This window comes from Perna viridis, chromosome 5 (assembly GCF_037379345.1).
Source record: "Perna viridis isolate PV_CMFRI_1.1 ecotype Kerala chromosome 5, ASM3737934v1, whole genome shotgun sequence".
In the NCBI taxonomy this organism is placed as follows: domain Eukaryota; kingdom Metazoa; phylum Mollusca; class Bivalvia; order Mytilida; family Mytilidae; genus Perna; species Perna viridis.
In genome coordinates this window covers 14,588,497-14,602,166 of record NC_142449.1, presented here as the reverse complement: position 1 = coordinate 14,602,166, position 13,670 = coordinate 14,588,497, and the positions used below count along the sequence as shown (strand labels likewise).

General features: G+C 31.9%; 2 protein-coding genes across 7 annotated transcripts in view; one reads left to right on the top strand and one right to left on the bottom strand.

The window, feature by feature from the left end:
• Positions 1 to 895: 895 nt before the first annotated feature.
• On the top strand, positions 896 to 5,052 carry LOC148616169 (acyl-coenzyme A diphosphatase NUDT19-like). Of its 3 annotated transcripts, none has more exons than XM_088582924.1 (2): positions 896 to 1,673; positions 4,217 to 5,035. In XM_088582924.1, exons 1-2 carry the CDS (start codon positions 1,422 to 1,424, stop codon positions 4,274 to 4,276), a joined length of 312 nt encoding a protein of 103 aa, XP_088439050.1. In that variant the 5' UTR covers positions 896 to 1,421; the 3' UTR covers positions 4,277 to 5,035. The 3 variants fall into 3 exon arrangements, 2 of the variants coding, with proteins under 2 accessions (XP_088439050.1, XP_088439051.1); XR_015922117.1 differs by having other exon boundaries at positions 1,096 to 3,238; positions 4,217 to 5,052; XM_088582925.1 differs by having other exon boundaries at positions 1,096 to 3,657; positions 4,217 to 5,038.
• A 2,731-nt stretch (positions 5,053 to 7,783) lies between these two features.
• The window catches only part of LOC148616167 (uncharacterized), a 30,891-nt gene continuing 25,004 nt past the window's right edge, over positions 7,784 to 13,670 (bottom strand). For all 4 annotated transcript variants that reach the window (XM_088582921.1, XM_088582919.1, XM_088582920.1 and 1 more), the window contains 3 exons: positions 13,417 to 13,518; positions 12,068 to 12,160; positions 7,784 to 11,771 (listed from right to left, as the gene is read on the bottom strand). In XM_088582921.1, coding sequence (XP_088439047.1) covers positions 11,287 to 11,771; positions 12,068 to 12,160; positions 13,417 to 13,518 — 680 coding nt within the window. In that variant the 3' untranslated portion in view covers positions 7,784 to 11,286. The remainder of the gene's footprint in view (positions 11,772 to 12,067; positions 12,161 to 13,416; positions 13,519 to 13,670) is intronic.

Sequence of the window (13,670 nt, the reverse complement as noted above, 5' to 3'; positions counted from 1 at the left end):
CGGAGCGCAAAGGTTCCTACTCCTATCGAATACCACAGCAGGGTTCTTTAACGTGCGAGGAACGTGGCATCTTTCCCAACACGGTGCACCACTATGGTTTGCAGTCAGGTTTTCCGTATTATAGCCTGACAACCCCAGCATGTAACACGCCAGGGGTACCCCATTCCACCACCTGGGGCACACATCCCAGTTGCTCTGTGGGCAGAGCGCCTAGCCCCCGGCTAGGTTTCTGAGCACTATTTAGTCGCCTTATACGACAAGCTTAGCGCTGCTGCAGGCCTATTCTTTTAACACCCGGACCTGCACGGGGCTCAACAGCCGTGGTAAAAAGGTGATAAACAAAACATCACCAACATTTTGTGCAACACATGGGCTGTTTCTATTTAGAAATATGAAGTAAATATTCACATTAGAATCTAAATAAATCGCAGAAACTCCAATGGCGGATCCGGGGGGAGGGGCTTAGAAAATTGTCATTTTTAAAATTTGTAGAAAAAATTGTTCAAGATACCCTCAGAATGCAGGATTTGAGGTTTGATATTTCAAAATTTTCTTTGGGGCATGCCGCAACCCCTCCCCTAGTCAATCGGATCACTTCGTGATCCTCACCGGTGATCCTGTCAAGAAATTTTTTTGCCCCTCCCCCTTACCTAAAACTCTGGGTCCGCCACTGTTATCATTGTTTTACCACGAACTGGTGAATATACCATAGACTGTGCATGAGATTGCCTCTGTTGATGCAAATAAAAACATAAGACTAATTTTGTAACTTCATGAGCCTGTTTTTTTTCTAATTCTTTTAAAAAAATTAATGCATTTCTGCATTAAAAAATTAAAAAACTATAATGTTAAAAACTAACCCGGAAGGAATATTAAATATGTTGTACTGTTAATTATATTACGTCATTTGACAGAGCTCTGGTACACATTATACATAGCGCCGATTCCCAAAGTATAATCTGAACTATGGCATCATTTCTGAAGCATTGGCGAGAAGCTGCTACACTTATTCTAGTAGCTCGATCCAAAAGCGTGGGAAATACTTGCAAATATGAAACTCTTGTGATGGAGCGGACAAGAAGAAGCACGTTCATGTCCAATATGAGTGTTTTTTCCAGGGGGCGTGGCAGAAGATTCTGACTATCCGCCAGATTGGCAGGATGTGTTTTCAAATCTAGGCAAAGATGTTTGCAAGTTGACTTTTGATAACTTTTTAATACGGGTCCTGGTTCTCCTATGTTTAGTAGGAAAAGAGAAGTTCAGTTCTCACGAATCCCAAGTGAAGTAGCTTTCAGAATATGTACCATTAGGGAAACTTTCGAAGGAAGAATGTGGCATTTTATTGATTAGGTCGTTAAATGATGAACATTTAAACAGACTGTCGCCCTCGGATGGTAAAATTAAACCACACGAGTTAAGACATGTCTAAGTTTGGATATTGGAGGAAAAAAGTTGATGAAGATGCCTCACAGTTTATCAATATGTGCAAGACATTCAATATTGTACCAGATGTATGGTTTTTGAATGAATGGTCGAACTGGCTCATCCCTGTTTTGACGTCTTCAAAATCAGACAAAAGCTCACAGAGGCGATATGACACGGTCTTTTTCATGTGTATGATAGATCATATACCTGATGCAGTGCACAACAATAAAGAATCCGTTCCTTTACAGGTATTTATAACGTAGCCAGGGTAGACATTATACAGATGAACATTTAATTTGAAGAAAATGATATTATATCGAGTCACATTCGTCCTCCTGCTTCTTGTTTTCTGTGGTACATGTATTGACTTGAAATAAAAACAGCGCATGAGGCATAGAATCGGCATTGCCATGCGTTTTTTCCCGAATTCGTGCCGAATTCATTTATTGTTTATATTTCAAGTCTATACAATGTGATTGACCTTAGATAACAAAAATTTGGACAGCTATCTTTTGGTGTGTTATTCCCCTTATAAAAATGACATTATCTATGGCAAGCCAAAGTGGACAAAAATGAGTATTTTCTAATATTAAAAAATGATTTTTGAATATTACAAATTCATTTTCTAACATTACTAATTAGATTTCTTATATCACAAAACACTTTTTTAATATTAAAAAATATTTTTAAATATTAAAAATTCAATTGAATTTCTAATATTAAAAAACGATTTTTTTTAATATTAGAAATTGATTTTCTAATGTTAGAAAATGGATTTGATGTATTCAATTGTGATTTTTTTAATATTGGAAAATCATTTGGTAATATTAAAAAATGTGACTGATTTTGCAATATTACAATGTGATTTCTAATACAATGTATTACAAATTCATTTTCTAATATTACAAATTAAATTTGTAATATTACAAAATGTGTGATGCTTTATAATATTACTAAATTATGAATTTGTAATATTAGAAAATGAATATTTAATATTACAAAATGAATTTTTAATATTAAAAAATCTATGGCAAGCCAAAGTGGACAAAAATCAATATTTTGTATATACTGTATGTCAGTTGAATATGTATAAAGAAGTTTTAATACATTGCTCGGTTGTACTACAAATAAGGCAAATACGGCTCTGGCAATATAAGTTTTCGTGCTTCATATGGCAATCCACGAGCAGTTCACATTTTGTGATATTGCCCTCACCATTCGCCTCACCGTCATTTACAACTCTGTTTGTTGCATTGCAGAACCATACACTAATATATACTGCTTTTCGATTCAGAATCTGTTCAATTTTATTTTGTTCTTTCATTGCTTGTTTAGTTGCCACATTTTTCAATTGCTATTCTGTGTAGACAATAATTACTTTCGTATTTGTAGAATCATTGCATGGTTAATTTTGTTATTATATGTCCTAGTGTATCATTATCAAGGGAACAATCCTTTATGATATTAAGTCTCTTTTCTTGACAAAATATTTGAAGGTCTACTTTTATTCAAAAACAAAATATATGAATATGGTGGGGTAACAGAGTCACAGCGGCACCCATATCCAAGAAGTATTGGAGTGCACCCGCCCCCTCCCCATGCGAAGAACAAATTGTACAGCACAAAAAGTACACATAGAAAAAGGAACAGCACCAATTCCATTTAAAACCGGGATGTACTCTTGTGCTCCGAAAAGGGGAGTAATTCCTGCTTGTTGTAAAACAGTTGTTGTGCTGCTAGTTGAAAGTAAAGTTGGGTAAAACCTGTTAAGAATACATCCTCAGCATGCAAAGGCAGCATATACTGCTTCCAGGTAAGGCAATAGGTCCGAATACGTAGCTCTAAGTAGTATATGGTGACAAAAAAATCAATCTTCTTTGATTACGCTAAGTCAATTGGCACATTGTCAGATCGCGTATTTCAATCAGGTTGTAAAAAATCAAATACTAGGTCAAAGCTAGCAAGGAATCATATAAAAAGCAGGTTATAAAATCAGCTCTTTTTCACCAACTAATTTCTGTTTTAGTGGTTATCACCGGATAATCTGTTAAAAAGCCACCTTCAGTCAAATCTAAAACTTGCTCCGCCACAAATATATGAAATATGTAAATTGTTGAACTTAAATACTTCGAAGAACTCTCGACATTACAAAAGAAAGAAGACAAAAACGGATAAAGGGGATGTGTGCTGTCCGTGTTCTTTGTGATGATGGTGTTTTTCTTGTTTATCCTGGTAGGTTTAACGTATTTATGATCTTGAAATTAATGAAGTTTGTCATAAAAGAGTTCATTGAGCAAATTGGTGGAAAGTGTACAATGCAGTTGATTATTGTTTAATAGTGCTTTAGTCTCATTGGTATCACGTTTATGTCACAATTTCCTGACAAGGAAGCTCAGCAAAAATGCTTAGGAATATAACTCCATCCTGTATATCACAGCTTGCAGAAGTGACCAAAACACCAAAAATCCAATCATTGTCAGGGGTACTTCACTATTAATACCCGGGGTACTTCACTATTAATACCCGGGGTACTTCACTATTAATACCCAGTGTACTTCACTATTAATACCCGGGGTTCACACTACATTTTTAGTACTCCTGCAATGCTAGAGGTTGTCTGGCAAGCTATTTTCTGACTTGGTGGAGAAACAGAATTCCAACCTCTTATGTTGTAGGAGTACATTTTTAGTAGATATTCGAAGTCTTACGCACAAAACTAAATGTAAATTGTATCCGGTATATGGTCCATATCTATCAAAACCCTTAATTTTTCTCTTGTTCAAAATTTAAGGTGATGACCTGTATCCTGAAATCCCAGACATATATGGAGAGCGTAAACCTTTGGTATTAAAGGGAAGTATCAAAGAGATCAACAAGGAATGTAGTAATCATAATCGTTATGTTTTAAAAGATATAAAGATACCCACGGAGACTTTACAAATGACATCAAATTGATATGTAACATTTCTAATGGAGATGAAATCTATCTAATTACAGATTTTTCCCATCTAACTTTATCAATTTTCTAAGAAAGAACCATAAAATGAATACAACACAAGCTTTTATGTAGCAATCTAAAACATAATTTCTTTTCCATATTGCCGGCGAGAAACTATTTTTTTTTCTTCCAAAGTTTATTTGACCAAAAATAAAATCCAAAAAAGTCCGTCTATTTACCTGTATACTGTTTGCTACTTGTTCATTAATGTTATAATAGCAAACGTCCTATCACTACTTCAAAATGTCAAATCATTAGGTTTAGGAAAGGGAAACTTTGATATTCCATGAACCAGACATACATGCTTTAAAGTCATCATTGGGCAAAGGAAACAAAAGCAGACTCAAAATTTGACACTAAATCAACCAGACTTGTGAGTTGGCTGTACCAGTACATGAATAGGTATAAAATGCTTCAAGAAGTGCATCTAGATATGCCCAGAAGTTGAACCCTGAGCAGAAGGAGCCAATATGGACACAAAATTCAAGCTTAATACAACTCTGAACTTTGTGAATATTTTTTGACATAGAATAAAGATTTTGACTTGAATGGAAGTAGTCATGACTAATAAAAGATTACAAAGACAAACAAAAATATGGATGTCCAATGTGATTTCTACACATACTAAAATTTTGTTTCTGGAAGGTATGATAATTAAAAAACCAAAAGCCTTATTCAAAGGAAATAAATATTTACCATGTCATGGCATTCAGTGGAAGTGTTATTTTAGATATAGTCAGTAAACAGGAAATTGCTCCATTTTGTGAGAAGAAGTCCAATATAGAGAAATGTTTACACATACTTCCAAATATAAAAGCTTACATTGATAGAAATAAGCAATTCAACAAAGTTGCATAAAAATTGCTTAAAATGTTTTCACCTTACTGTGCAAATATGGAAAATCCCCCTTTCAGCTCGTCTGGCCGAAGGCTATGTGAGCTGTTGCCATCACTTGGCGTCTGTTGTCGTCATCTTTAACAATTTCTCAAAACTCTTCTCCTCTGACACTACTTGATCAATTTGAATTAGGCTTGGTATGAATGTTCCTTGGGGTATAGAACTGCATAGAACTGATATGGGGATTTCTGATCCGTCGAAAAACATGGCCGCTGTAACTAAAAATAGAACATCTATAGGGGTCAGACAGTAGTTTTTCGGATATATCTCCAAAGCCATTAGCGAAATTCTGGCACAGGTATAAGTGTTCAGCGTCATCAGATCTATCTCTGGTCAAATTTTCGTTTAAATCCATAAAGTCATGTTGGAGTTATTGCCCTTTTTTTATCGTTTTTTTTTTTGCTATTTTTAATGTTATTTCTTTCAAAAATCTTCTCCCCTGACACTAGATGACCAACTGAAACCAAATATGGTACAAATTTTCCTAGGGGTATCCTGCATAGAAAAAAAATGTGGGGATTTTTTATCCGTCAAAGAACATGGTCGCTGTTACTAAAAATAGAACATCTATAGGGGTCAGACAGTAGTTTTTCACATGTATCTCCAAAACCATTAGCTAAATTCTGACACAGGTAAAAGTGTTCAGCATCATGAGTTCTATCTGTGGTCAAATTTTCCTTAAAATCCATAAAGTCATGTTGGAGTTGTTGCCCTTTTTTATCGTTTTTTTCTATTTTTAATGTTATTTCAAAAATCTCCCCTGACACTACATGACCAATTGAAACCAAACATGGTACAAATTTTCCTAAGGGTATCCTGCATAGAAAAAAAAATGTGGTGATTTTTGATCTGTCGAAAAACATGGTCGCCTTTACAAACTTGTTGGACAACTTCTTGTTAAATTTATTACCCTTGAAAGGCAAAATTCAACTAGGTGAGCAATTCAGGCTTCTGGGAGCCTCTTGTTTATTAGTAAAGTATCATAACTGGAAACCTAAAACTCAGAAATTTAAAACAATTTAAAAGGGAGCTTACATCAGTAGAAATAAACTAAACCCAAAATTTCATGAAAATGGCAGCAATCACTTTTAAGTCAGTCTGAAAACCTTTTTGGGAATAAAGACCCATAACTACAAATAGAAACACTAAAACTTTATAAAAATAAAAAGGGAGCTTACCTTAATATCTTTAGTTTCATGGACAAAAAACAGAAAATCATCCCATTTTCATAAAAATAAAGTTCCTTACTCAAAATAAAAAAATAGAAATTTTGTTTAAAATAGAAAGGGAGCTCACAGCAATCGTAATAAACCAAAATTTCATCAAAAAAGTTGGCTGCATTTTTGAGTTATTGTGCGAAGTGTGAAATAAACAGACACACACACACACACCAGTATAACATAAAATGCCCTGTCAAAAAGACTGGCGTATTAAAACAAATTTTCATTGAATGTAACTTTTAATCATTAAATTTAAAGTACAAAAATCCATAAAAAATAACTTTATGGGGATCCTATATAGTAATTGATTTGTCATCTAACAACAAAAGTAACAGTTTTTGCAAAAATGTATCCTTTCAAACAAGCAAAAAAAAAGTCATGCATTGAACAACACTGTACAAATAAAATTAAATAAAGTTAATATAAAATAAGTGTTCAGAATAAGCGTAGGGGCCATGCTTTCTACATGACCACATAACACTGGTAAATTAATTGCAAATAGTCATCCATTTAATTGCATACAAATTGTTGTCAAAATTAACAAATCTTAAATTAATATAAAGAGTGAGCTAGCAAAATACATGTAAGTTTGCTACATGTTTGTTCTATAAATAGAAACTCACTACTGCAACCTTATCTTCTAAGATACAAATACAGGAAAAGTTCATCTCAAATATAAATTCCCCTTATGGAAGTAGTCCAAGGCACAGGACATAACTCTTTAAATCATTTGAAACTGAATGAAAACAGTCCAGAATACTATGATGCTTACATGAGATTGATGTAAAATGCTGAATAGAAATGTTTCAATGATCTGTAGGAGTTGTGTCCCTTACCCTAGGTCTACCTCCTTCAGTAAGGAGTGGTTTAAATGAGAGTGGAGAAATAGATTTAAAAAAGGAATCTTTTACCCTATAAAATCTGTGGAAAACTTCGAAAAATTATGATAATTTAATCACAGCCTGGTGGTAAAAAAGTCATGCATTTTCAATCACTGGCTTATAATGATTAATCACACATGTGCAGAATATTCATTTGTGAGCTAACTTAATTTTTCTAAATGATTTGGTGCCTTATAGAACTGAGAGAGGTTCAATCTTCAGAGAATTATACAATTCTCAAAAAAATTACATTGTAAAAACAACAAAGATAGAGGTCAACAATATAGCATGGATTTTTAGAAAATGCCATGATATAACATTGGAATTAAGTGCCCTTTTAAAGATATATCATTTTAGAAAAAAAAATGTCTGATTTCAGTGTGACTATAAATAAAGCACACATAAATTAGTAATCAGGACAAAATAGGAAATATTGAATAAGTGTACTAGTATAAAAGCTTACTCATCCATCATTATGAAAAGCAATACATTTTTCTGAAGTCAATAAACAAGTAAAGAGATTATTAAAATATTATTCTTCAACATTATATACATGTTTCAACAAGCAATTATTCAATATTATTTAAATAATCATATCTACATTTTAATTAATGAGATTCTTGAGCATTATGTTACATGCAAGGCCAGACTCTAAAATATTTCTGTTTGCCATAGTCAAAATGCTGAAAAAAAGATTGGTGGGTCTGCAGAAAAATTTTTTTCTCTCCCAAATCATATTAAGTCAGAACTTCTATTTTCGAAAGATTAATATAAAGATTTGTATTGCAGTAAAATTGTTGTAACTAATAATTTGTGCTTATGTTGTAAACAACTTTTGAAGTGACAGAGAAAAATATTATTAAAAGACCTGAAAATGAAAAAAAGAAAAGAAAAAAAGATCAACAATACTCCACCAAAAAGCCTGTCAGTTTTTTTTTATGCGTCAGACAGGCTATGGCAAAAAAAACAAAAACAAAAAACAAAAATTACATTATTGGCCAAAACAGAACCATGCAATAATATAGGGTTATTGCATGAATACTGGTAAATATTCTGCGAGGTACAATATTCACCAGTATTCATGCAATAACCCTTTTATTATATAGTAATAAATATTTCAGCTAACATTATACTATATATGTTGGATATAATGCATTTGACAACGTTATATGTGTTTTATTGCAATAGTTCAAATATGATGCATAATAAAAATATGAACTAGTGCAATATGAATTTATGAATGTTTGATAAATTGTAGTAAAATTGAAAGGAATGCATTTTTTGTTTGTATTACATGTATTTGGAAGAAAAATGGAATCACAATAACTGTCACTGAACACGGAAATATGTTGACCCATATAAAGAGGTCAATGCCATTTTATAACAAACTGTCAATATCCCGTTCAGCCATTCTTTTAGCAGACTACAACAGTGCAATAAATTTAAAAACATATTTGGAACGTCTTCGAATTTTTCCAGATACAAATGAAAGTTTGTGTGCAATTACCAGGATATATTGCATGCTTTGTTTTTTATTGATTTGAGTAGTAAAATATTTATTACTATATAATAATACAAGATATTATAATTATTTATTTAGTAAAATGGATCTTTTGCTGTAAAACTGATTCAATTAATAGTATTATTTGTCAAATATGATATGTTTTCATAAGTACTTTATGTAGTTCATATATCAACCATAAACAATTTATCTTCTTTCAAATATTCAGTATAAAATCTATTGTAACTAGGTTAAAATAAACCAAAATGATTGGCATCCACATTGTAGAGTTCTGCTCTTGTGTGAGTGCTTGTCTGTGCAATAAACAACATTCTATGATGCCATGCAAAGGGGGCGGCTGCCAAGGGTTTTAAATGTTGTTCATTGAATAAAGATGCTAAATCAAGAATAAGAAAAAAACGAGACTTAATGTCTCTATAGTAAAGATATAAAATGTACAATATTTAACTGCTTTCAGAGTAAGGTTCTATAAGTAAGGCTTAGTTTAGGGAAAAAAAAAGCAAGTGCATTTCAATTTTTTTAAATGAGAGTAGCTTTGAACTGAACAATTAAAACTACTGTAACACAATATACATGCATGTAATGATATTAAAGGGTGTCTATGATACGCCCATTACAAATTCTCACTAGTGTAAAATGTTTGGTATAAAATCAGAAAATTAAGTCTTTATCCAGTGATATGTTCATTGGGTAGAAAACACTATACATTTTATATACAACATAAATGAAGTTAGGATATACAAATTGCAATTCATTTAACAAGATATTTTTGGCACAAGCACTGAAGAAAAATCTCAAACATTTACAGATCTTCATCATTTAGAGTCCACTGGTCTCCATTTTCAAAGATCTATATCATATTGTGAGACCACTAGTCTCCATTTACATAGATCACAAATTGTGAGACCACTGATCTGCACTTACACAATTAAAAATTGTGAGACCATTGGTCTTCATTTATAGACATCTATATCATACAGTGAGATCACTGGTCTCCATATCTTATTTAAAAAAAAAATCAGTTTTAAACACCAACTAAATTAAGTTTGGTTTTCCAGATATGAAGGATTTCATTTGAAATTTTCAGCATTGCCTGAATTATCCTTCTTTTCATCTGATCTGTACTCTGTTTCATAAAAAAAAAATCTCAAAATGAGGTTTTCCTTAAATTCTTCTTCAGACCTGATTGGTGAAATTTTTAGATGTGGAAGGATGTTAGGAATTTCTCAATTTGATATTTTTATCACACCTGGCACAGACCTCATTCCAAAAACTTATTTACAAGAAAAAACATAAATGGCATTTGTGAAAATTTTGCAGCACCAAAACATTTTTTATTTTACAAGTGAAAAAAAAACCTTGCAAATCATCACTGAAATTGGGCATATAAAAAAAGGAACTGAAGGGTAAAACAGCTGTTTGACAAAATAATTTTACTTGATCATATATGTATTTTTTCATAGTTAAATGCAAATAGTGAGCAGTAACAAGTATAACACTTCACCTATGACCTGTAAACAATGACACTGAACAAGATGAAAGACTAGTTCACTCAAAAATAAAAATATAGTTGTACAATTCCTGACTGTAACAACAACAAAAAAATCTGTAAAATAAGCATATGTAAGGCCTGGATTTTATTTGAAAATTGCAAATTAAGATTTTCAACAATATCTGAATTATCCTCATATCTTTGATTTTAAGTGTTCTGTACCCAGTTTCAAAAAATTCTCAAGTTCTTCCTCAACCCAAATTTCAACCAATAAGATCACATAAAGATTCAAGGAAAAACAAAGGATTTGAGGAAATTCTCAACTTTTTATAAAACCCATCCCCGATTGGTCAAATTTTGAGATATGGAAGGGTATAAAGAAATTTAATCTGATATCATGAAACCTGGCACAGATCTCATTACCTGATGTTATCTCAAAACCTTAGTTGTAACAAAAAAAAAACCTAAAATATGGTATTTAAATTTACATCACATGCTACTATTGTAGGAAGGACAGACAAATCTACCACCAAAACATGTATATCGCAAAAGAACAAAATCTTGAAAGCATTATTACACCATGTTTCTTAACTCAATTACAACTGTATTTCTATAATTCAGCTTTACCACAATCAATATTCCAGTTTGTTCCAGTTTGAAAATATACCTAATATATCTAAGGATATGATTTCAAACTTAAAATTGCTGTTAGCGAGTTTTGGTATGGTAAATGCCATAAAAATAAAACTAACAAACAAAATTATTATTTTTTTCTAAGCCAAAGGTTTAAGTGAGCAGAGATAGAAGTAGATGCTAACATGTTAGGCAAAACAGTAACAATATACAACAAATCAATGCTCTTGGACATGAATATTCCTTTGTAATCTCACTAACATTTGTCTACACCATAGCTGAAACCTTGGTACAAGAAGGTACGCAAGCATAATCACCGGTAAAAACACTTTGACTTTTGCCGCCATATTAGGAATCAATATACTGAAACTGTTCAGTAGGTTTGCTGGAAGTATGAGCAGAATTGTTGCTATGTTCATCAGACAAAGTATTGTATTGATAACAATGTCAACCAATATCCACAGTATCTCGATGGCACATCTAATAATACCAAAGAATGGTCGCACAGGAATATAGCATAAACACCGAAGGAATTCATAAACAATTGTCAACATTGTTTTGCATATTGGCCATGTGACCAGCTGGAACAGTCCATTTTCATTCTGAACATCTGCCAGAAGCATAAATACTAGGATGACTAGTAAGACAGTGTACCAGAACTTTCTGTCATCATTCAGGTTACTCCATCTTGTTCTCAGATCAACTACAACATATATCGTAATATGTAAAACATATACTGGTAATAATACAATATTAAGCACTAACTACTTTAACATACTTGTAAACCAAAATATGTAAAACATGACCAAGGGAATAAAAAATATCCACCACAATTTTACATAAAGCACAAAACATGCTCCAAAAAAACCATGATACACTTCAAAAATGTATGTTACTATTAAATTACATGTACATTTCATAAAACTTAAGCACATTTTTGTTACAAAATTAAACATTTTCATTAAAATTAAAAATTTTAATATAAAAATTATAACTTACCTATTCTTGGGTGGTTCATTGTCCTTGTTTTAATTATGTCTACATAGAATTTTGTTTTGTCTTTTAACCATTGTGCTTTTTCTTCTATATCTCCTTAAAAAAAAAAAAAAAAATATGTTACTGAAAATTTACTAAAGCTACATCAAACAATTCTTCATTCAACCTCCCAAATATTTAGATAGGATTTTAATCACAATGGAATGGTAAACTAAAATGTTCCAGTCACTCTGTAATGAGAGATTTAAGGAGGTAGACATAGGGTAAGGGAAACAATTCTCTTATAAATCATTGAAACGTTTGTATTCAGCATTTTACATCACTGATTTAAACATCAAATGCTGATTTCATTCTGTTCCAAAAGAAAACTTGATAGATAGACTTTGGTGAAATTGGATGTGGTACAAGCATATCACTGATTTCAAGAGTTATGTCCTTTACCCTAAGTCTACCTCCTTAAATGTTAAAAACAAATCTGTTATGGACTGGAGATTCATTTTCATAGACACAATGCACATTATAGAAATTAATATGAAGGGGCTTCTGAACATGATTTGTTATAGTAAGTACATGTATATGGTTTATTCTGGATATCACTTATGGACAGATTTCACAGATTTCCGATGGGAACATATTGCCAATGTACATGGCAACAGTCAGATCAAGATTATAAATGATTATCACATCCTCACTGAACAAATTTGGGGTATATAAGGAATCACCCTGTTTGTCAGTTCGTGCCAAACTGCTCAATTAATTTTGATGGAGTTTTGTAGGAAGCTTGCGCATAATTTGCAGATTTGCATGAAAGAAGGCAATTGAATACATGTCACTGTAGAATGTAGGACAGAAAGTCACAGGATAAAAAGTCACAATCATAATGTATGATTTTATGCAAAGAATCTAAAAAATACATTTTTTAACAATTTATTTCTGTTTATATATTAGCACTCTAGATTAATAACAAACATCAAAATTTGCAAGAAAAAATATTTAGAATCATAATTATTATGATAACAAAGTGTCAAAGGGGTGGATTATTGAATGGCTTCATACGAAATGATGTTATTTTTTGGCTTCAAATTATAAAATTTGACATTTATGTTGATTTTTGTATTCATTAAAGAGTAGCTAAACATCAGAATATGATTTATTTTGAAATATACTCTTTTGAACTGTTTTACTATTCATTTTGATCAAACAATTATTTGTGACTTTTTGTCCTGTGACTTTCTGTCTATTTAGCACACTGCAAAGTGAGACTGTCCAACTTAAAAGTTTTTAAGAGCAGTTAAAGTGTGGAATATTCTTTTTGTAAGTTTCTTCTAATTATCGATAGTTAATTTAAGTACCATCCAATCTCTGAAATTCTCCCAACAAGTTTACACAATGCTGGTAACCTTGACAACATCCATTCACAAACTGTCTTGCATAGATATTACTGAAGGCTCGATCTGAAATATATACATAATTCACAGAGGTTGCATAAAAAACAATTATGTACAGTAACTTTTATAAATGTATTTATTTTCTTTCTTTCTTTTAAATTGGTCTTTATCAAGATCCACAACGTCAAATTTCTTTTATTGATATCAGATCCAACATT

Coding starts and splice junctions, on each gene's coding strand:
- LOC148616169 (XM_088582924.1), top strand. CDS start 1,422: ATGTCTAAGTTTGGATATTGGAGGAAAAAAGTTGATGAAGATGCCTCA. Junction 1,674..4,216: donor AAGAATCCGTTCCTTTACAG/GTATTTATAACG, acceptor TCAAAATTTAAG/GTGATGACCTGTATCCTGAA.